General features: G+C 38.0%; 1 protein-coding gene and 1 long non-coding RNA gene across 4 annotated transcripts in view; one reads left to right on the top strand and one right to left on the bottom strand.

Moving 5' to 3' along the window:
* FKTN (fukutin) overlaps nt 1-22,992 on the bottom strand; it is a 76,583-nt gene that overhangs the window by 25,112 nt on the left and 28,479 nt on the right. The window contains 5 exon segments of the mRNA XM_081790930.1: nt 7,519-7,646; nt 9,175-9,308; nt 14,419-14,548; nt 21,555-21,687; nt 22,343-22,620. Of these exon segments, the coding sequence (XP_081647056.1) occupies nt 7,519-7,646; nt 9,175-9,308; nt 14,419-14,548; nt 21,555-21,687; nt 22,343-22,620 (803 nt within the window).
* The window catches only part of LOC132663121 (uncharacterized), a 39,816-nt gene that overhangs the window by 12,198 nt on the left and 4,626 nt on the right, over nt 1-22,992 (top strand). The window contains exons 4-6 of one of the 3 annotated variants that reach the window (XR_013551708.1): nt 8,494-8,628; nt 8,748-8,835; nt 20,311-20,614. This is a non-coding gene — a long non-coding RNA (uncharacterized LOC132663121). Of the gene's footprint in view, nt 1-8,493; nt 8,629-8,747; nt 8,836-15,815; nt 16,043-20,310; nt 20,615-22,992 lie in introns of those variants that run through there. The other 2 variants (XR_009602917.2, XR_009602919.2) reach the window with 2 other exon arrangements.

Raw genomic sequence — 22,992 nt, 5'->3', positions numbered from 1 at the left:
TTTTGAACTCAGATTACCTAGTCTGTCCCATCAGGTGCAAAAAGCTCAGAGTTTATCACGGCAATTGGGCCTGCCTTGATCAAATTCATCACTTCTGGTCCCAGTTCTCTATTTCAACAATTGTAATCTTGAGCTCTTTTCTCTTCACATCAGTTTTCTAAGTTGTCATTTTTCTTTTAACCTTGTAAATAATTTTTTTTTCTTAAATAAACTTTCCTGGGAAGTAATTTACACATTATGAGATGCAGCCACTTTAAGTTATGACGAACACATATACCTGTGTAACCACCACAACAAGGAGGACACAGAACGCTTCGTCCTCCCTGCTTCCTAAAGTTCCCTGTGCTCTTGGGCAGTCGGGCCGTCGATCCAGCCTGGCCCCCGGCAATCACTGATCTTACTACTTCCTTGACTGGTTTTGGTGTTCTATAACTTCACATACGTGCAGTTACATAGTATAACTTCCTATCTGACTTCTTCCACTGAGCATATTTTGGAGATTCATTTATGTTATTGCATGTATCAGTACCTCATTTCTCTTTATTGCTGAGTATTCCATTGTCTGAACATACTATAACTTGTTTATCTGGTCACCAGAAGATGCAGTTGGGTTGTTTCTGTGTTGGGTTTTTTGTTTTTTGTTTTTTGTTTTTGGCTACCACAAATAATGCCATGCAGGGGCGGTGGGATGGCTCACTCAGTTAAGCGTCCAACTCTTGGTCTCCGCTCAGGTCATGATCTCACGGCTTTATGGGTTTGAGCCCTGCACTAGGCTCTGCGCTGCCCTGGAGCCTCCTTGGGATTCTCTCTCTCTTCCCCTCCCTCTACTCTTGCTGTCTCTGTCTCTCTCAAAATAAATAAGCTTAAAAAAAAAAGAATGCTATGCACATTCATGTCAACTTGTTTAGTGAAAGTGTTTTTATATCTCTTGGACTACTACCTTATACAATACTTCAAAGAATTACATTCAAGCAAGAAGACACATGGCAGTCTTAAGAAATATAATTTACTTCACATAAATGAAAGGTCCGCCATTTATTCATTCTGAGGTAATCATCTTCTTTCTAAAGATTTTATTTTTATTTTAGTAACCTCTACATCCATCATGGGGCATCAAGAGTTGCACGCTGTACCGATGGCACCAGCCAGGCACCCCTGGGGTAATCTTCTCTCAAAACACACAAACAAACAAAGCTAACTACATAAATAACTCCCACTTCTGTATACTGTATATGTATATAATTACCATATAAAATGCATTCAAAGTTCTTCCCTCAATGATTCAATTAGTGCCTGCTACTCACTAGAGGTTTGGAAGTACAATTAAGGAACCCTAAGACAATCTACCTGTTGTAAAATATGAAGGTATAAACAGAATAGGAAATATGAGATCATTTTTTAAAAAGCCAGTGTCTTAAATACACTAATTTAAAGAAATTATTCAAATTTGCTTTTTTAGCTTCACAGCTGTAAGTACTAAAAAGGCAAATATATTTTTTGAGAGCTAAAACCATGGGAACCTGGTTTTCAGTGTTCAGTCTACGAAGCTGAGAGAACCTCTGATCCAACAACTAACTCTGGTCTTTAACTTCTGGTAAAATGGAGTGACTAAAAACTGGGTGACTTGACCTTACGGCTCTGGTTCTCTAAAGGTATCTTGATCAAGACATCAATGTGGCATCATCACCCTATCATCTTAACAAAACAAATGCACTTAAGAACTGATTTTAGTTTCAAGTGGGGCTCAGGTTTCAGGCCGACAGATTTACTAGGCCTGATTCTATCTAGAACTCAGAAAGGACAGACAAATCAGCACAAGTTCCCAAATAAGGCATGAGAAAAATAAGGCAAAAACAAAATCTATGGAAAATCAGAGTCAGGGGAGATTATTTCCAGTTAGAGGTAGTGAGGAGCAACATCAAAAAAACAGGCAACTCAATGCCCTTGAATGGGCAGAACTGGGACATGCGATGACTTATAATAAGCTGGTACAACTCAGTGTCATGCTTAAATCTTGGTCTAAAATCAGGTTGCAAAAGGCTGGGTATCTAAATACAATGTGGTATCTTAGGTTAGATCCTAAAATAGAAAAAGGACATTAGTAGAAAAACTGGTGAAATTCAGATAACATCTGGAATGTAGTTCATTATAATGCACCAACGTTAGTTTCTTAGCTTTGAGCCAGGTACTATGGTAACAATGTTAACATTAGGGGAAACTGGGTAATTGGTATACAGGAACTCTCTGTATTATCTTTGCAACTTTCCCATAAATCTAAAATTATCATAGGGGAGCCTGGGTGGCTCAGTTGGTTAAGTGACCAACTTCGGTCAGGTTATGATCTCGTGGTTCGTGAGTTCGAGTCCCGTGTCGGGCTCTGTGCTGACAGCGCGGAGCCTGGAGCCTGCTTCGGATTTTGTGTCTCCCTCTCTCTGCTCCTCCCCCATTTGTGATCTCTCTCTCTCTCTCTCTCTCTCAAAATTAAACATTAAAAAATTTTTAAAAAATAAATGAAAAATAAAATTATCATAAAATAAAAAGTTTATTTTAAAAATAGGGGGAGAAAAGGAAGACAGGATAAAGCATGCTGACAAGGAAGTCCATATAACTTCTAAGAGTCCTAAAGAGTCAAAGGAAAAACAAGAGACTGAAGAATAAAATCTTGTACTTTACTGTATCAGAACATTGCTCACCTACCCTTTCTATTTCTCAAACAGCACAAACAATAATAATTCAATTCTGGGAATCTAGTCAAGGGAACAATCTCTAATAAAGCTTTTACTTTATGTAAAAATATGCACATAGGATTTTTTTAATAAGAAGAAAAAATAAGCTGGGTGTTATATGTAAGTGATGAATCACTAAATTCTACTCCTGAAACCATTATTACACTATATGTCAGCTAAATTGGATTTAAATTTAAAAATTAAAAATAAATAAATAAAAAGAAGAAAAAATAGGAATAGTCTAAACAGAAAAATAGTTAAGCAAACCTATTAGGCCTTTCTCTACATTGCTACCAAGTCTACCTAACAAACTTCTCTATTTTTAAGCCATGCTTCCTTGCTGTTGCTTCTAGACAGACTCTGATTTGGTATCTGAACTATATATGACACAGACTTCAATTACTGTTCTTCTGATCAAGTACTTTAATAATTCATCTCATGGTCCAGATTATGAGATCCCTGATAGAGGAAACTAAGTATGTTTACATTAGAATCCATTGCACATAACAGTAAATAAAGTCTGAAGAAATGAAATGTGATATAGGAGCCACACCCGGATGGGAGTCTAGTCCCACAGAGAACAAATCCAAATTTTCTGAAGATCTGTACAGTAAGCAGCAACTGCAAATATCAGAAGGTATAAGGATCCCACCACTAGCCCACTGGGTAGTAGATTTCCTAGTAGAGGTTAGAGAGGTAGCTGTATTACCCTGACAATATAACATTGAGGAGAAGGGCTATTTTCATGGAGGGAGTATTAACAGTATAATAGATCATGGTGACACTAGCATCATGTATATATAAGAATACAGGTTCTGAAGTGATATGGTCCCACGTCTGAGTCTCAGCTCTGCCATATTTCCATGTCTATAAAATGAAGGTGACAATTTAAAAAATCTCCCTTATAGACTTGTGAGGATTAAATGAGATGATGCATATCAAAGTTTGGCATAGTGCCTGGCATGTAGTAAATATTCCATAGAAGTTAATTTTTATTATTACCATGATTATTACCTCTCAAACTTCTGGCCTCTACTAACAGCTGATTCAGATGGGAAGGAAAAAAAACAACCCCAAGAAACCCAGGCAGCATCTACAGGACCGTGAAGTTACAGAATAAAAACTTCACATCCTGGCGGCATAGTTATTATATGCATCACCTTTTATTGCTAGTGATTGAGACTCTGACAAAGAAAAATAAGTATAAAACAATCCAGACCCACTAGAGTAACGAATCCAAGTTACCACTGTGCTGAAGATACTATGCTTTGTGCCAGAGTAACACAATAGCAATAGTGGAAATAATAATATAGTAACAACAGTAGCAGCAGTAGCTGATATTTACATAGCACTTACTGTGTGCCAGGTACTATTTCAAATGCATTACGTGTATTAGTTCATTTAACCTATTAAGTCTTAGAAATAAGCATTTAGGATTAAGAGTCCAACAGCACTGGGGTTAAATCTCGGCCCAGCCATTAATGAGCAAGTTACTTCACTTCTCTAACTGGTCGTTTCCTCATATCTACCTGGGAGTGAGAACACCTAACCCACAGGGATAATGTGAGGACTGTCTGAGATTATAAACATAAAGTACCTATCATGTGCCAGATAACCAGAAGATGCCCTAGGAGCTATACCTTTATCATTGCTGTTAATATTATTACATCTGAGGACCAAAAACATCATTCTGCAGGCATGCAGAGTAAAGTTTCAAAAGGGGAACTTTTTTCTTCCTTCCTGAGTTCCTCTTTAGCCTTTTTTAAAATTGTAAGCATTCAGGGCGCCTGGGTGACTCAGTCGGTTAAGTGCCTGACTTCAGCTCAGGTCATGACCTCGGGGTTCGTGGGTTCGAACCCCGTGTCGGGCTCTGTGCTGACAGCTCAGAGCCTGGAGCCTGCTTCACATTCTGTGTCTTCCTCTCTCTCTGCCCCTCCCCTGCTCGTGCTCTCTCTCTCTCAAAAATAAACAAACATTTAAAAAAATCGTAAGCATTCTATGATACTGAGTTTTCCTCAGAATGAATGGTAACATGAATACAAAGTGAAATATACAGATAAAAAGACCTTTAGATTAGCTTTAAGAGTTTTTTTCCTCTAGGAATAGTGCTGGTGAAAATACTATAGTTCCTTCAAGTAAATAGTGCTGAAAAGAATGAAAATGGCATATGGCTGGGGGAATCTTCCAAAGAAACTACTCTACACAGCCATCCCTGTTCTTTTCTCTGCCTTTTAAGGTCACAGTAACAGGATAGAAAATCTGGGACTCACACCATCTGTCCAGACAGTTCCATCACTGCTCATTTCTCTTGTTAAATAATCAGAACATTTCACACTTCCCAAACACTGCTACCATAAAGAGCAGCTAAAGCAGAATGAAAGAAGCTCTTTCTATGCAGAAATGTAGCGGTTAGAAATGAAGAGTTCTTTTGAAGTTTGTGGGTTTCAGACCATGTTAGTGAGAAGAAAGAAGTTTATGCCCCCAAAGGAAATCTAAGAATAACAGAATTATACTACTGGCTCTAGAAATTACCTTTCTTTGAAAAAAGGTGACATTCTCATATGAGTTCTCTATGAATATGAAAGATTTGGCAGTTTAATATTGACTAATCTGTCAATTTCTCATAAGACTAAGAAGAGAAATAGTTTTCTTTACCACCACTACAACTGCTACTCCTAGAAGTATTAATAATAGTAGTAATTAATAATAATTAATAATAGCTATTAATAATAGCAATAATAATTACTTGGCACTCGGGACATCCTTAATTCTCTTCAAACCCCCCTTTTTTGTGTATTAACTCGCCTAATCCTTAACACCATTCTATGTAGCAATTTCTGTTATTATTCCCATTTTACACTTGAGGAAACTTAGGCACAGAGAGGTTAACTAACTTGCCCAAGGTCATAAAGCTGGTAAAGTATAAAGCTGGGATTCAAAAGCAACCAGACTGGCTCCATCTCCTCAATTTCTAGGCTATACTATTTTACAGTTTTTAAAGAAGCCTCTAAATTATACATTAAATTCAGCTTCATCATATTTTGAATAAAAAAAACTATAGCTGAATGTCATAAACACCCCCATTCACCTAACCACAAGTGAGAATGTCAGTTATATGTTAACTTATTAATTTGTCTTATAATCAGAGCTTTAACCCAGAATGAATGTGTTGTTATCATAAAGCAAAATATTTTTTTATATTAAGTACAAGTTTCAAGAATATGCACCAGGGTCAATGTCAATTTGGGGAGACTTTACAACTTTGAGAAAAAGGTTTGGATTACTCTCAAACTGCCAGAATTTAAGCTTATGTGAAGACTCCTGGCCTTCAAATAAAGATTCAGCACTCCCGAGAGGGTGTGTCAACACACCCAGGAGAAAGCAGTCTGAATACGGCATTTCTCTTCTGTGCTACAGAACATTCCCCACTCTGCCCAATGGATCAAATTTATTCAAAGTTAGAAGCTCCAATCTGAGTGGTGAGGCAAATTTATGCTTCTGCTCATATAACTACCATAGTAATGACGGCAATGATAATAATCACATTAGTAATCATAATATTACTAATAAACAGTAGCAGTCATAACCACCATTTGCTGATAACTTAGTAAGTGCTAAGCATTATGCCAAGTGCCTCATATGTCAGGTGTATTAGGGGGACAGTGGGGAGTGGTGGTTAAAGAGATGGATGGACCGTGTGGTCTTGAACAAAGAACTCACAATTTCAGCGCCTCACAGAATACCTACCTCCTAAGATTATTTTGATGATTAGATGTGTTAACACATGTGCAATGTTCATAACAGTCAAACACACAGGAGTACTACCCAAACTTAAGAGACTAGGAGATTAATGTTCAGAAAAGCTAAAGACCACACATGGGTTAGGGTGCAGCTAAGGTCTCCCAGGTCGGCCTGACTCCAAAGACCAACTCTTTGGGAGCTCGTTCCCCTTCATTTGCGCTTCTCTCTCTCTCTTTCAGAATTGAGAATAGGTCGATTGCATCACAAAGGAGAGCATAGTTACTCTACTGTCATTTTTGTCTTTTCTCATCAAAGTTTTACTATGGCAGCATTAAAAAAAATGTTAAAAATGTCAATCTAACATACTGTACTCCATCAATTCTGAGACATTTTCCCCCACCCAAATTTTTCCATCTGTGAGTCATGTGTTTTAGAATTATAATTGGCAGTATTTTTCCTTTCTTAGTAGCGCATAAAATAATAGTGCATCTTACAATCTATATCATCTTACATTTGACAAAATATGGCAGCTGTTAAGCTCAAGGAGTATCCTTGAAGGATTAGCCCTCAGTTTATACTGAAGGCACATTCCAGAGCTTGCCCAGCATGGTGGCCTCAGCGCAGCTCAGTCACAATTTTCTCACTTAAACTTCACCTTGACGATCTCCTTCTTACTGACTGTTAACCAATTTCCATCAAATTAACAAGCTCCTATAACTCTAAAAGCCAATCAGTGTTTTGGCTAAGGCTCTGGGCTTAGTTTTTGTGTTCCTTGTTTTGGTTTTCCCTTTCTGATGACTCAAGGACTTCTAATCATAATGACTATTTGGACTGAGGTCCCATCCCATGGGCACTTCCTCCTCTTACACTGTCCTTATAAGTAGTTCATACTTTTTCAAACATAACTGGGCTTTATGGGTAAACTGAGAAAGTATTAGCTAATAGCGAAGCCTTGACATTCTCTTGTTTTTCATTTTCAGTTACTTCCTTATTTCTACCTTCTGAAGTTATCTCTAAGAGCCCCTTTTATAAGTACTTATCTGGTTCATACTTAAATTTTTTTCCCGTTTTGGCCTGAGTGCCTCCATTCCACATATGGTCAGTCTCTTCATAGAAGAAAAAAATGTCGAGTTTTACATCATCTTTTCCCTGGAAAGATAGTTCCAAGCTGTCCTCTACCTAAGGGGAAGATGAAAACCTTCATAGACTGTAATGAAGGAAACATATTTTCTTTAAAAAAAAAAAAAAAAAAAGATTGTGTTTTATAGAGAGAGAATATTGATTGTAAGAGAACATGTTTCTTCAAGCCAAACACCTCTGAAATTGGGATTTATTGGTAGCGTACCATCATTTGATTTCTTTCTTAAATGCATATAAAATAATGTTGCTTCTTACAATTAAAGACAACTCAAAGTAAATGACTTACAGTAGCCAATTACCACTCTGCACAACATCCTGTTCCTGAGCCCTTTTCTGACTAAAGAAGGAAAGGAACCAAAGAAAAATGATTCCCTTTAATAACCAAGTAAAACTATTAGGAAATAAGTCTCTCATCAGAATCAATAATGAGTACTTAAGTAAACATGGCATCATAGAAATTCATATACAGCCCATAAATCATTACACTATGTACATGAAAAGAGGAAGAAATAAAAGTTAAAGATACAAAGAATTCTGGGAGCATTTCCCTAAAGAAACTTAATCTACAAATAATTATGTTCCCATTAGACTTGGTGCATCTGTCCGTTATGGCACTAATCACATAATTATTATGTGTTTTCCCCCCAATTAGACAGTGAAGTCCTGAAGGTAAGTACCATAACGTATGCATCTTTGGGTCCCAGGTGCAGAGCACAGGGCCAGGGATAAAGTGAGTGTTGAGTAAACATTCTCTGTACACCTAGAGTTCTCCTGCTTTGACTGTGACCTCTGGAAAATATTTTACTAAATTTTTTAATAAACTAGAATAATTATGATGGAAAAAGTAATTTTTCAGTGACTAACCATACTTCTACTTGCTTCCCAGGACAACACCTCCCTGGGAACAAGCAAATTAAGAGTAAGATGTTTGAAGAAAAAAAAAAAAAAAAAGAAGTAAGACATTTGCAAGGAATCATGGGCTTAGAGCATAGAAATCAAATTGTCTAAAAGGAGATTTCATGTAAGTCATGATGACCTATTCCTAGTTGAACTCTGAGAAAATTGCTATGACCCAGAACCTATGAAATAAATATGAAATTCAAGTAGTATTTGAAATGATTCTGTATTTCTAACCCTTAGCCACCAAAGGACCATTTCATGTTGATAATAATAGAATGCCTAAGGGAACATGAAATTAAAGGATTCACGAGAAACAACATAACATCAGGTAAGGTAGGTGGAATTCTTAATTTTTGTATTAATTTTATATTATCTGGTACATTAATTATGTTATATTGTTATCTAATATAATGGCAATAAAATCATCTGCAAGAGTTCAAGATCCTTTTCTCCTTCTCAATGTCAGTAGAAAGACAGATTTTCTAGTTTTCCTTAAATAGTGCGGAAAGTCACATAACAAGCTTCTGCTGAACTCATCCTGGCTAATACTGAATGATCAAATGATATATGCAACATTCTTAACCGGTTATCTCTGAGCTGTTTAATATAAATTCTACTTTTGAAAAGACATGTTACTTACGAAGTAAAGAAGATTTTTATTACTGACCTTCCCAAATTTGTGTTTGAGTGGAAGTCCTACATCCTGAAATGCTGAAATAATATCAGATTTATAATCTTGTATAAAAATTCCTAGGTCAACATCTTTACTATAAGGAATAATGTTGCATTGCCGATACCATCCTAAAAATAAAAAAGAAGAGAAACAAGAACATTTTTTAAAAACTTAAATTAAGAAAAAATTAGTCACAACTGTATGATGTTTTTAAGAATGGATTTTATTTCATAAGATTAGACTTAGAGTGCTTTACCAAAATTGTTTTAAAAAATTAAATCTGTGGTTATAGAAGCCACTTGTTGAAGAACCTTTTTCTTTCCTTCCTTCCTTCTTTCTTTCCTTCTTTCCTTCTTTCTTTCCTTCTTTCATTCCTTCCTTCTTTCCTTCCTTCCTTCCTTCCTTCCTTCCTTCCTTCCTTCCTTCTTCATTCATTTTTACTGGCCTGAGCACTCATCATCCTCAGAAACTTTCATGATGTATTTTAATTTCTAAATAAGCTATTGGCTTTAATAATGTTACCTGGGCCATCCATTAAAAAAAAATTAAGTTACTTTTGAGAATTTTGATCAGAAACCCCTAATGATGAAGGCTGCCTTTAAGGTATGCTAAAAAATATAATTTAATTCTTTTGCTTAACCAGTATCCCTTCTCTGAGCTGTAATTTGTAGAACTTAACAGCTCTGAACAGCTTGTGTTTGATGGGTCATATAAAAAACAGCAGTATCAGGGGCGCCTGGGCGGCTCAGTTGGTTGAACATCCAACTCTTGGTTTCGGCTCAAGTCATGATCTCGCAGTTTCATGGGTTTCATGGGCACTGATGGTACACAGCCTGCTTGGGATTCTCTCTGTCTCTCCGCCCCTCCCTGACTCACACTGTCTCTGTCTCTCAAAATAAATAAATCAACTAAAAAAAAAAAAAAACAGAGCCGCATCATCCTCAATTTTCAGCACACTGACAATATCAAAAATATTTCTAGGTAAAAACTGAGAGCTTTTTCCCTGAGATCAGGAACACGACAGGGATGCCCACTCTCAGCGCTGTTGTTTAACATAGTGTTGGAAGTTCTAGCATCAGCAATCAGACAACAAAAGGAAATCAAAGGCATCAAAATTGGCAAAGATGAAGTCAAGCTTTCACTTTTTGCAGATGACATGATACTATACATGGAAAATCCGATAGACTCCACCAAAAGTCTGCTAGAACTGATACATGAATTCAGCAAAGTTGCAGGATACAAAATCAATGTACAGAAATCAGTTGCATTCTTATACACTAACAATGAAGCAACAGAAAGACAAATAAAGAAACTGATCCCATTCACAATTGCACCGAGAAGCATAAAATACCTAGGAATAAATCTAACCAAAGATGTAAAAGATCTGTATGCTGAAAACTATAGAAAGCTTATGAAGGTAATTGAAGAAGATATAAAGAAATGGAAAGACATTCCCTGCTCATGCATTGGAAGAATAAATATTGTCAAAATGTCAATACTACCCAAAGCTATCTACCCATTCAATGCAATCCCAATCAAAACTGCACCAGCATTCTTCTCGAAACTAGAACAAACAATCCTAAAATTCATATGGAACCACAAAAGGCCCCGAATAGCCAAAGTCATTTTGAAGAAGAAGACCAAAGCAGGAGGCATCACAATCCCAGACTTTAGCCTCTACTACAAAGCTGTAATCATCAAGACAGCATGGTATTGGCATAAAAACAGACACATAGACCAATGGAATAGAATAGAAACTCCAGAACTAGACCCACAAACGTATGGCCAACTAATCTTTGACAAAGCAGGAAAGAACATCCAATGGAAAAAAGACAATCTCTTTAACAAATGGTGCTGGGAGAACTGGACAGCAACATGCAGAAGGTTGAAACTAGACCACTTTCTCACACCATTCACAAAAATAAACTCAAAATGGATAAAGGACCTGAATGTGAGACAGGAAACCATCAAAACCCTAGAGGAGAAAGCAGGAAAAGACCTCTCTGACCTCAGCCGTAGCAATCTCTTACTCGACACTTCCCCAAAGGCAAGGGAATTAAAAGCAAAAATGAACTACTGGGACCTTATGAAGAGAAAAAGCTTCTGCACAGCAAAGGAAACAACCAACAAAACTAAAAGGCAACCAACGGAATGGGAAAAGATATTTGCAAATGACATATCGGACAAAGGGCTAGTATCCAAAATCTATAAAGAGCTCACCAAACTCCACACCCGAAAAACAAATAACCCAGTGAAGAAATGGGCAGAAAACATGAATAGACACTTCTCTAAAGAAGACATCCGGATGGCCAACAGGCACATGAAAAGATGCTCAACGTCGCTCCTCATCAGGGAAATACAAATCAAAACCACACTCAGATATCACCTCACGCCAGTCAGAGTGGCCAAAATGAACAAATCAGGAGACTATAGATGCTGGAGAGGATGTGGAGAAACGGGAACCCTCTTGCACTGTTGGTGAGAATGCAAACTGGTGCAGCCACTCTGGAAAACAGTGTGGAGGTTCCTCAAAAAATTAAAAATAGACCTACCCTATGACCCAGCAATAGCACTGCTAGGAATTTACCCAAGGGATACAGGAGTACTGATGCATAGGGGCACTTGTACCCCAATGTTTATAGCAGCACTCTCAACAATAGCCAAATTATGGAAACAGCCAAAATGTCCATCAACTGATGAATGGATAAAGAAATTGTGGTTCATATACACAATGGAGTACTACGTGGCAATGAGAAAGAATGAAATATGGCCCTTTGTAGCAACGTGGATGGAACTGGAGAGTGTGATGCTAAGTGAAATAAGCCATACAGAGAAAGACAGATACCATATGTTTTCACTCTTATGTGGATCTGAGAAACTTAACAGAAATCCATGGGGGAGAGGAAGGAAAAAAAAAAAAAAAAAGGTTAGAATGGGAGAGAGCCAAAGCATAAGAGACTCTTAAAAACTGAGAACAAACTGAGGATTGATGGGGGGTGGGAGGGAGGGAGGGTGGGTGATGGGTATTGAGGAGGGCAACTTTTGGGATGAGCACTGGGTGTTGTATGGAAACCAATTTGACAATAAATTTCATATATTGAAAAAAAATAAAAAATAAATAAAAAAATATATTTCTAGGTATATTTACTATGTATCTACTTCTTAATTAGGTGCTATAATACTGTTCTAAAAAACCAAAACCTTACTACTACTAAGCGCTCTTGGATCTCCCCTAGTATCTTTCTAATTCTTTCATCCAAATTATTCAGAAAGTAAATAAATGTTTACAACTGTCTTTACAGGCACTGCTATTGGGCAATACTATTTGGAATTCTAAACTTTAATTTCATTGAACCATAGGTCTAAATATCTAGGATGGGGTCTATCTCTAGGTTGAGAAAAATCTATACTCCACATCTAGCAAAGAAACATAAACTCTTAAAAATGGAAGGCTCCTTAAATATCATCTAATCCAACTCCCTCATTTTGCTCCTAAATGAAGAAAATCATGGGGCTAAAAATGCAAAACAAATCATGACAAGTGATTAAGAGGTATTTCTGATGACATCATCTATAACACAATCTTGCTTCAAAAAGTTAAACCTTAAAGCATATATCACATAAATGTGTGAGATGTACTCTCTTTTTCTTGGCTACTCTTAGTGCAAGCTCCTTGACAGAAAGAACCATGTGAATTTCCACAGAGCCTAACAGATAGCCTAATCATATATCCCAGTTTCTGTCTATCATACCAACATGACTACTAATGGCACTCCTTTTCACTCTCAAGAGTCTCTTGGACAATAAATTATATAGTAACACTATAAAAACGGGAGCAGAATTGGGGCACCTGGGCAGGCTCAGTTAGCTAAGTGTCCGACTTCGGCTCAGGTCATGATCTGACAGCTCATGAGTTCAAGCCCACATCAGGCTCTGTGCTGACAGCTCGGAGCCTGGAGCCTGCTTCAGATAATGTATCTCCCTCTCTCTCTGACCCTCCCCCACTCATGCTCTGTCTCTCTCTCAAAAATAAACATTAAAAAAAATTTTTTTTAATAATTAAAAACAGGAGCAGAATTAATTTCTGTACAAATAAAGTTATAATCAAAGAATACAGTTACAACCAACTACAGTTATAAACAAGTGAATAAAAACAATTAAAACTTAAGGTTTTAAATAATTCTTTTTTTAAATGTTTTTTTTTTTTTTTTTAAATGTTTATTTATTTTTGAGACAGAGAGAGACAGAGCATGAACGGGGGAGGGTCAGAGAGAGGGAGACACAGAATCGGAAACAGGCCCCAGGCTCTGAGCTGTCAGCACAGAGCCCGATGCGGGGCTCGAACTCACGGACCGTGAGATCATGACCTGAGCCGAAGTCGGCCGCTTAACCGACTGAGCCACCCAGGTGCCCCTTAAATAATTCTAAATTCCAAAGGGGTTTGATCCAATGTATCGTGGAAAGAGACCCATAAATGTTTCTTAGGTTCTAACAGCAACTTGCCTGAGGACTCTAGAAAAGTCTACATTTCCCATCTGAGAATGAACAGAATGTGGTAAGGCAGTGATGCCCAACCAGTAATACTATCAGTGACTTGGAAAAGATTTGTGGGAATACCTTATGCTATGTCCTTTAGCCCTCCTCTCATTTGTGTGGTGTAGGTAAAGAAACAGAACAGTTAAGTGTCCAACTTCAGCTCAGGTCATAATCTCACAGTTCATGAGTTCGAGCCCTGCGTCGGGCTCTGTGCTGACAGCTCAGAGCCTGAAGCCTGCTTCAGATTCTGTGTCTCCCTCTCTCTCTCTATCCCTCCCCTGCTCATGCTCTTTCTCTCTCAAAAATAAATAAACATTAAAAAAAGTTGTTTTTTTTTTAAAGAAACAGAATAGAGGGTTTTTTTTTTTTTTAAAAGGCAGAACAATCTTTAGGATAGAAATAATAAAATGCTAACCTAAGGATTACCTGGAGATCAAACACAGTCTACCCATTCTGATATAAATTTTATACATGGCTTACAGTTTTTGGTAAACACAACATGGCCTTCCTAACTCTTTTATGTTTCTGAAATTAATGTCTTTAAAGAAATCAATAAATTCCTGTTCCATGCACTACGCCTATTCTGTCTATAAATATGACACTTCAAATATTACTGATGTTGTGTCATCTCAAACAATCATCCCTAAAGGCAAAGAGGATGAAATGACAAAAAGACAAATGTAAAGCAACAAAGAATTTTACCTAGACAAGTTCCACTGCTCAGCCAGAACCGGACTCCCAATTTCTTTAACGTTCTGGCTGCTAGCTGCAACAATTCCTTTGCACTCTTCCGAAAGGCCATGGCTTCCACGGTGTTATCATCAAGGTACTGCTACAGATAGAACAGTCAACTATTACAGCCATTTCTAAATTGCTAGAAATATTTCGGTGACATCTAAATTAAATTTGGAAATTAACCCCATATTATAAATTTTTCTGTTATAAAAAATCCAGTTTCAGAGTTCCTTGTTACTTGCACATTTATTTTATAAGACCACAGGAGCAGATTCTTCGAAAGACAAGTAAAAGGGGAAGAAGTATAACCAGGATTCCCAAAGGATGAGACTTAAACCTTCATCCACTCCCTCCTCCACATCACAATTTAGCAGACTAGGCAGTTAGGAGAAAAGAAGACTAATTCTGAGAGCTAAAAGCGTATCTGAACAAAATGCATTCAGTGACGTTTTCATGATTCATGGATTCAGTTGGTCTTTTGAGACTGCAGAGTGTAGTAGAAAGAGCCTGGGATTTTGAATCAGATTATCCGTGTTTAGGTCTAGCCCCTCTTCTTCTCAGCTGTGATGCTGGGCATCTCACCTCAGAAGAGAACACAAGCTCTATGAGGAAAGTGACTTCATTTTATCACTTTATCTCCAGTGCCTGATGAGCAAGGGAATGAGAGAACAAACCTCTCTTATATATAGTTTCTTCACCAGTAACTTGAAGGATAATAATTATACTTTGCAGGACTGCTGTGAAGATTTGACAAGACAATGGATGACAGAAAAATGTCTCATAAACTATGAAGTTCTATACAAATGTCATCATGATCATTTACTTGGCCATGCTTTTCTAAGTTTCTTCATTTTTAGACTATTCTAGACTGAGGAAAACACTATAAATTCTTCAGTGATGCTTCACTACCTATGGGTCAAAATGGAAACTTCTTGGAGTAGCAGAAAAGGACATTTGTGTTCTGGTTCCTGTCCACTGGTCCAGCCTCATCTCTACCCTCCTCACACTTCATAATACAGCAGTAACTTCTAACTCCCCCAATATACCACAACTTTTTGAGCCTCCGTGTCTTTATACATACTAATTCTTTTATCTGAAATGCTCCTGACCAACAAAATCTTTTAGGTCTGTGTTCCACCCTGTGAGAAACATTCCCTGATTTTCCCAGGAAGATGTATGTATTTATTCTACCAGTACTGCCCTTTTGTTCAACATTTGAGGGAAAAAATATGTATTTGTCCTAGATACAAAGAAAAATGAATCTGTTCAATGAGTTATAATAGTTACCATGTGTAAATACTTTGACTATAATTCTTATCATATTTAATTCACATTTTTTATTTTATTTATGTTTCCTCCGCTAGGCTATAAAGATGGTTCCTGGAGGGCACATACTAAATCTCCCCACCACTGTAGATACAAATTTAGAATCGTGCCTGGCACATAATATGTGAACATCACATAGTGGAAAATGGGTAAATGAATAAATGAATACGACCCTCCTACACTAACCCTGCCTATAATATCCTGTAATATCCTGTCATTCTTTCATAATATAACAGGAGAAAATATGGTTCCTGGAGGGACTCTTGGGATTTTTTTTTTTAACTTTATTTATTTATTTTGAGAGACAGTGAGCGAGAGTGGGGAGAGGTGGAGGAGAAGGAGACAATGAGAGAGAGGGAGAGAGGGAGGGAGGGAGGGAGGGAGGGAGGGAGGGAGAGAGAGACAGAGAGAGAGGGAGGGAGGGAGGGAGAGAGGGAGAGAGAGAGAGAGAGAGAGAGAGAGAGAGGATCTTAAGCAGGCTTCACACTCTGTAGGGAGCCTGACACAGGGCTTGATCTCACCATCGTGAGATCATGACCTGAGCCAGTATCAAGAGTTGGCTGCTAAACCGACTGAGCCACCCAGGCGCCCTGGGACTCTAGGGATCTTAAGAAAAAAGTGTCCCTAGGAAGAAAGTGGGCTCCCAGAAGATAAACTGCCTTCTCCAGAACATACAAATTATACAGGATCCCTTCAAGATGAAAATATCTTCAGAGTCATAGCTTCCCTTAGAACATATAACTGGAGGAGTACCTGGGTAGCTCAGTTTTGGGCGTCCGACTTTGGCTCAGGTCATGATCTCACGGCTCATGAGTTCGAGCCCTGTGTTGGACTGTGCTGACAGCTCAGAGCCTGGAACCTGCTTCTGTGTCTCCTTCTCTCTCTGCCCCTCCCCTGCTCACACATGCTCTCTCTCTCTCAAAAAGAAATAAACATTTAAAAAATTTTTTAAAAATGACTGGAATGAGGAGCACATGTTCTTACCCTTGGTGTGGTGGGAAAGACTGGAGACCCAGGTTTTAGTGAATGCTCAGCCAGTAATGACTGTGTAGCACACAAAACTGAAACCTCATTTTTTTTTTTAATCTGTTAAAGGCAAATACTTGCCTTATTTCACAGAGTGACTGTAAGGGTCAAACTAAATAATAGACATGAAAACTCTGTGATTGATAAAAAACATTACCCTGATAGTTATGTCCTACTGAGGCTGCCTCCTGCATGGACATACTCCCACCTCTGACGTACCTTTCCTAACATGACATTCCCAGAAACTCCATTTCTTAGAATTGACTCTCATATGTAATAAAGTGTATACACTTATCAACCTTTTGCATCCGTTATGGATTTTAAAAATTAGAGTATGCATAATCTTTTCCGCTTAAAAAAATCTTATATCAATCTTGGGCTTACCACGCCTCTGGAAAAAGACAAAATCCCAATTTAAATATCATGTGCATTGATCTTTGCCATTCAGGCAACCTTTCCACAAACCTTCCCCCCAAGTATAGACTGAAAGTAACATGACAGAAGCTATCCACTCGTTTTATAGATGAGGAAATTAAGGCTCAGAAATTTGCCCAAAGTCTCATAAAAAAATTAGTAGTTGGAGGAGGATAATATAGCTTTGTAGATATTTCTAGGCCAGGTGTCCAGATATTTCCATGTTTCCCTCTGGTTTTTCACTGGAATTCAACAGACTAGACTGGAACTCATTAATTACTTTTTGATGGTTATTGCTGAAACAAATCAAGTTGAGGAAAATGTAAATTATCCTATTTCTAAACTTCTTGGTAGATTTGAGAAAATAATTAAAAGTAAGTAAGTCAAGAGAACACATCCCATTCTCTTCCCCTTCCCTTCCTGAACTATTCACTATTAGAACCATTAGGTAAGGCAGAGCAAGAAAATGCATATGAGTGGCCGGTGTCAGAGCCTGAGCAAGTGATAAGAGAACCACATGGAGGGAGGTGTCCAGCGCTGGGAGTCAGAGCCTGAGCAGTTTGAGAAGTATGTCCGTAGATGGGGGCAGCCCAGTAGGAGATTATTAACACTCAAGCAGGGTGAGGACAGCATCCATGTAGGAGACAGGACAGAAGCAATGACAGGAGACTAAACAAGTAAGTAAATATATTAAGAATAACAGGAGTTATGTTTCTTACTATTTGAGAAGGGAGTCACAAATAAGAAAATAAACCCTATGATGTTTAACTGAAACATAAAGTAGTTGGCTGGTGGTATCAATGTGAATTCATGGATCTTGATAGATGGATATAGAAATAAATAGAAATAAACACACACACACACACACACAGTCACTCAGAGGGTCTGTGTGCAACAAAACCCAAGTAGCAATGAGCACACCTGGCATCCAAACCTTCGCTTGTTTATTTATTTAATTATTTATTTAGAGAGGAAGAACGTGAGCAGGGGAGGGGCAGAGAGAGGGAGACATAGAATTCCAAGCAGGCTCTGCACTGTCAGTGCAGAGCCCTACATGGGGTTTGATCACATGAATGCTGAGATCATGGCCTGGGCTGAGATTAAGAGTTGGACACTTAATCAACTGAGCCACCCAGGTGCCCCCAAACCTTCACTTCTAAAAGGAACCAGGACTTAAAGAAATGGCTGATTCCATGTGTGTGGCAGGGAAATTACAAGATGAACCTAGAGCACCTGTGGCAAAGAGCAAGCAAGTGCTCAAAAACTGATGAAGACATGTCAAAATGACAGAAGCCATCATGAAGGGGTTCCCACTGGCCAAATATGAATCAATTTGAAGATAATGAAAATAATGAATGTAGTGAATAAAATACAATGCAGTAAATAAAATAGGAAACTATGAGTTCATACTGATATAGACAAATAAATTAAAAGACTGATGATGAGCGGCACCTGGGTGGTTAAGTCAGCTGAGCGTTTGACTCTTGATTTTGGCTCAGGTCACGATCCCAGTGTCATGCGATCAGGGCCCTGCCTTGGTCTCCAAGCTGAGCATGGAGCTGCTTAGGATTCTGTCTCTCTACCTCTTTCCCTCTTCCCCACTTGCACGCTCTCTCTCTAAAATAAAATTGAAAAAAAGATTGATGATGACACTGACAATATTTTCATAGTTTTAAAGTACCTTCATGCCAAATTTCTATTAATGACAAAGGGAAAAACAGAAACTTCACAGGGTTGAAGCTAGCAGACAGCACTTTAATCAAGTGATCAATGTAACATAGCAGTAATGGGACAAATCACAACCACGCAGCACCTAATAGGATGTAATGAGAAGAGCACAGAATCACTTGTGGTGTTCCTACTACAGGTGTATAACCTGAATCTAACATGAGGAGAAACAGACAAACCTCTAGATGAGGGACAATTTACAAAACATCTGCCTGTAATCTTCAAAAGCATCAATCATAAAACTTTAAAAAGGACTATCAAACCATTTCAGACTGAAGGAGACTGAAGAGATGAAAAAATTAAATACAACATGTGATTCTGAATCCTTTTATTATAATTTATTCTGAACTGAATTCTTTTATCACAAAAGCTATTTCTGGGGAAATTAGCAAAACTTGAATGGGGATTAAAATGGTGATCTAACATCCTGATTTCTGTATTAAGACAATGTAGGACAATGTTTTTGTTTGGGGAAAATACTAAATTATTCGAGGTTGTGGGGTATATGGTCGACAACTTACTCCCAAATGGTTCAGGAAAAATATTTATCTGTATTTATTTACCACTTTTCTGAAAGTTTAAGTATGTTTCCAGAAAAAAAAAATGTTAAAAATAGAAAGTTAGAAGGTTGTTTTATGAGTTCTGTGAGATTAGTTCACAGCTTACTTTACACCAGGCATTGTATTTAAGATTGTTTGGCGCCATCAAGTGTTCAAAGTTATATATGTTCACTTTAATTTGAAAACGGGACCTTGGTTCTAATAGTAAGAAATAATGAAGAATGAAACATTTAAGAGAATAAGAATAAAACAGTTATCAACTTAATTAGGCACCCTAAATCAGTAATACCAATACAATAACAAAAGAGAAAAGCAGATTAGAAATCACAAGTATATCTTGCTGCAAGTGAAGGGACACAAATAATGTAGTTAAGAATGAATACAAAGTTCCACCTGATTTTACTATAAATATAAACCTCCGACGGGATGGTAGTCTTGCTATGTGATGGTGCTTTAAACACCAAAACTACGAGGCTATATATGATAAGCTGATAAGCCTTCTGAGCATCTGCCATCCATATTCTTTACTCAAAAGCTGATTGAAGGCTTGTGCTGAAAATTTCAAAAGCAAGAATGAAAACACGTAATTAAAAAACCTGATGCCATCCTAATGATGTACCAATATTTTGAAGCATTTTACATTTTACATTGCCTTCTCACAAAGATCGACAAAATCAGTCTGGGCAAACGCTTGCTAGGGAATGGAGAAGTCCTAATAAGTGTCCTTAGAAAATTCATTTGATTCAGATGAGCACCTTATTCTCCAAACATTTTTCCAAATTATAGGATCTTTTCTTTGTGCCAGATGCTGCTCTAGATATTGGGGCTACAGAAGTGAACAAGAAGCCTGCCATCAAGAAGTTCACATAATCTAGCAGGGGGACAAGACATACACTCGCAATTCACTGTGGGAAGTGCTCTGACAGAGGTGGCAACCAGAGCAAACTCCCTTAAGGCAAGAAGAGCGAGTGGTCAAGCTCAGGCAGCAGACTGCATCTCCTCTGCTTCCTGTTACTTCCTTCGTGGTAGGGGTATGATGCTCAGCACTTGTCGACTACAGTAGATTCGTCCACATAGTTTTCCAGCTTGTCATCCATGAGGCTGACTGGGTATGTTTCACAGCTCACAATTACAGATTTAAGGAGACTGGGCTGGGAAGACCCACCAGGAAGGCTGTCAGGACTTGGTCCCAGGGACCAGCACCACCTACCAGAAAAATCTTGCATTTGCGGGTGCAGGGCACTTAGCCAGCGATTATACAGCTGGTACTTCGTCTCCTCATTCTATTCCTGTCCATGTATCTACACCTTTCTTAGAAGGGAACACCAGAAAATAAAGGGCAAGTGGAAGGATCGGGGTACCAAAACCCCACCATAAATTCTGACTGGTTTCACTGTATTTCTGTTTTAAGTCATTTCTCAGAGCTGAAACTTCATGCCTCTCAAAATCATCTTTACATCCCCAGGGTCAGCAGAGTTCCTGGGAAAATGGCTTTCAATAAGTGTTTATTGAATTGAAAGCGAGAGCAGCAGAATAAAGCAAAGTTCAAAAAGCACTGGTCTCTGCATAGCATTTACCTTCAAAACCTTCATAAACACAGAACATTCATATGCATTGCCAGCCCTCTGAGAAAAACTGCATTTTCCGTGAAACCTTTCCCAAATCTACATGGTCCATCTTCTACAGTGGCTTCATCCAGTGGGGGGAGGGGGGCCTTTAAGAATGCACCACCTTTGATAGTGTTTATGGGGTATCCTAACTGAAAGCAGAGGCCAGTGCTAAACCTACCAGAGCCTACCCCAATAAAACAACGTCTCCATAAACATCACACCATTCAACTAGGAGAGAAATCGTTTCTTACGGTTAATGTTTACTCTCCTTAAAAAAAAAAATTCAAATAAAGCAATCTAGAAGAAAAACAATGAATCAAAAAAGATGTTTTCTTACCTATTTACTATAGGTCCCTTCATTTCCTACCCCTCCCTGGAAACATTAAAAATAAACACACCTCTTCTAATTTAAAAAGTACGATATTTGATTACTTCTAACCTGAAAAAATGCTCGAGCTTCCTTATACCTACACTCAATAAACCGAGAGTGTGGTATTTCTTCTAGAAAGTGCACTGGATCTTTCGGGATGAGAACTTCGAGTCCATCAACAGTAATTTGTTGTAACTCTGGCCTGAAAACAAAAGTGAGGATTTCTTATTAGGACTTAACCCAGAAAGCTGGCAGCCTCTTCAAAAACACACGACATAAGCAAAAAAGCTAAACATCAAGCATATTTTCCTCAGTTACCACTTTTTAAGATCTACTCTCTCAGCACCTGTCAAATATACAATGCAGCACTGTTAGCTATAGTCACTACAATGTCCATTACATCCCCAGAACTTACTTATCTTATAACTGGAAGTTTGTACCTTTTGACAATTTTTACTATGTAAGCATATATCCATGAACATACTTTCTCCTGTGTTTGCACATTTTATGAATATAATCAAGAGTTGTATTATTTTACGCATTGCTTCTGTCACTCAACATTGTGGGATTCATCTACGTTGTTACACAGAGCACTAATCCATTCATGTCCCTGCTCTACAATACTTCACGGTATGAATACACAAAGTCTGGGGGCATTAAAAACAATGTTTCTAGTATTTCGCATGCGTATTTCCTAGCACGCATGTGCATGAGTTTCTTGCTGTTGGGTATTTACATTTCAAAACTGATTTTGTGTGAATTACATGTTAGATTTAATTACAAAATGTAGGAAAAGAGTAAGAATTCATGACTGGACAATACAGGTTTCAGAACTCCCCTTTACCTCCTGAATTTACCTGTCAAAAGCTCCAGGATAACGGCCAAACTGTAACTTTCGAAAAGGAACAAATTTCCGGTCCACGCGTCCTTTGAGTCGTAAATGGCCGTGCCAGAGGTAGTTGCCACTCCTCTCATGAAAGACCACCAAGTGGATGGCATGATTAGCCAATCTGCAGATGTAGTGCAGGGGAATTTCGGTTCCAGAAAGTGAGTCTATTCCATCCAGCCGGGGGTCTTTGCTCTCAACCTTTAGGCACTGAAAGCCCATATTTTCAGCTGTCCGAAACCAGCCCTCCTAAAACCAAAGAAACATCAAGCTTAAATATTTAAAACCAAACACTGGTAGCAAAACTAAATGGATTCTTACACTGAGTCAAGCCATACACATATTTTGCTAATCTCCTCTTTGCCCAAAGATTTCAAACTAAGGGTGGCAAGTGGGGAAAGTGGTGGTGGGAGAATAAGGAGAATATCAAAAAGGGAAACTACGTAGCTCAGCACACATGTTCAAAGACACCCTTTATGAACATGAATATCAATTTCTTCCTTGGAGAGAATGCTCATTTTAGTGTTCTGTGGTTAGCATCTATAAGGCAAATGTTAATGTAAGGATAGCACTTAAAATAAAACTTGTAATTTTCAATTTAACTTCTATTAATTTCTATCT

Source organism: Panthera onca, chromosome D4 (assembly GCF_046562875.1).
Source record: "Panthera onca isolate mPanOnc1 chromosome D4, mPanOnc1 haplotype 2, whole genome shotgun sequence".
NCBI lineage: Eukaryota > Metazoa > Chordata > Mammalia > Carnivora > Felidae > Panthera > Panthera onca.
This window is presented reverse-complemented; position numbering and strand designations above follow the sequence as displayed.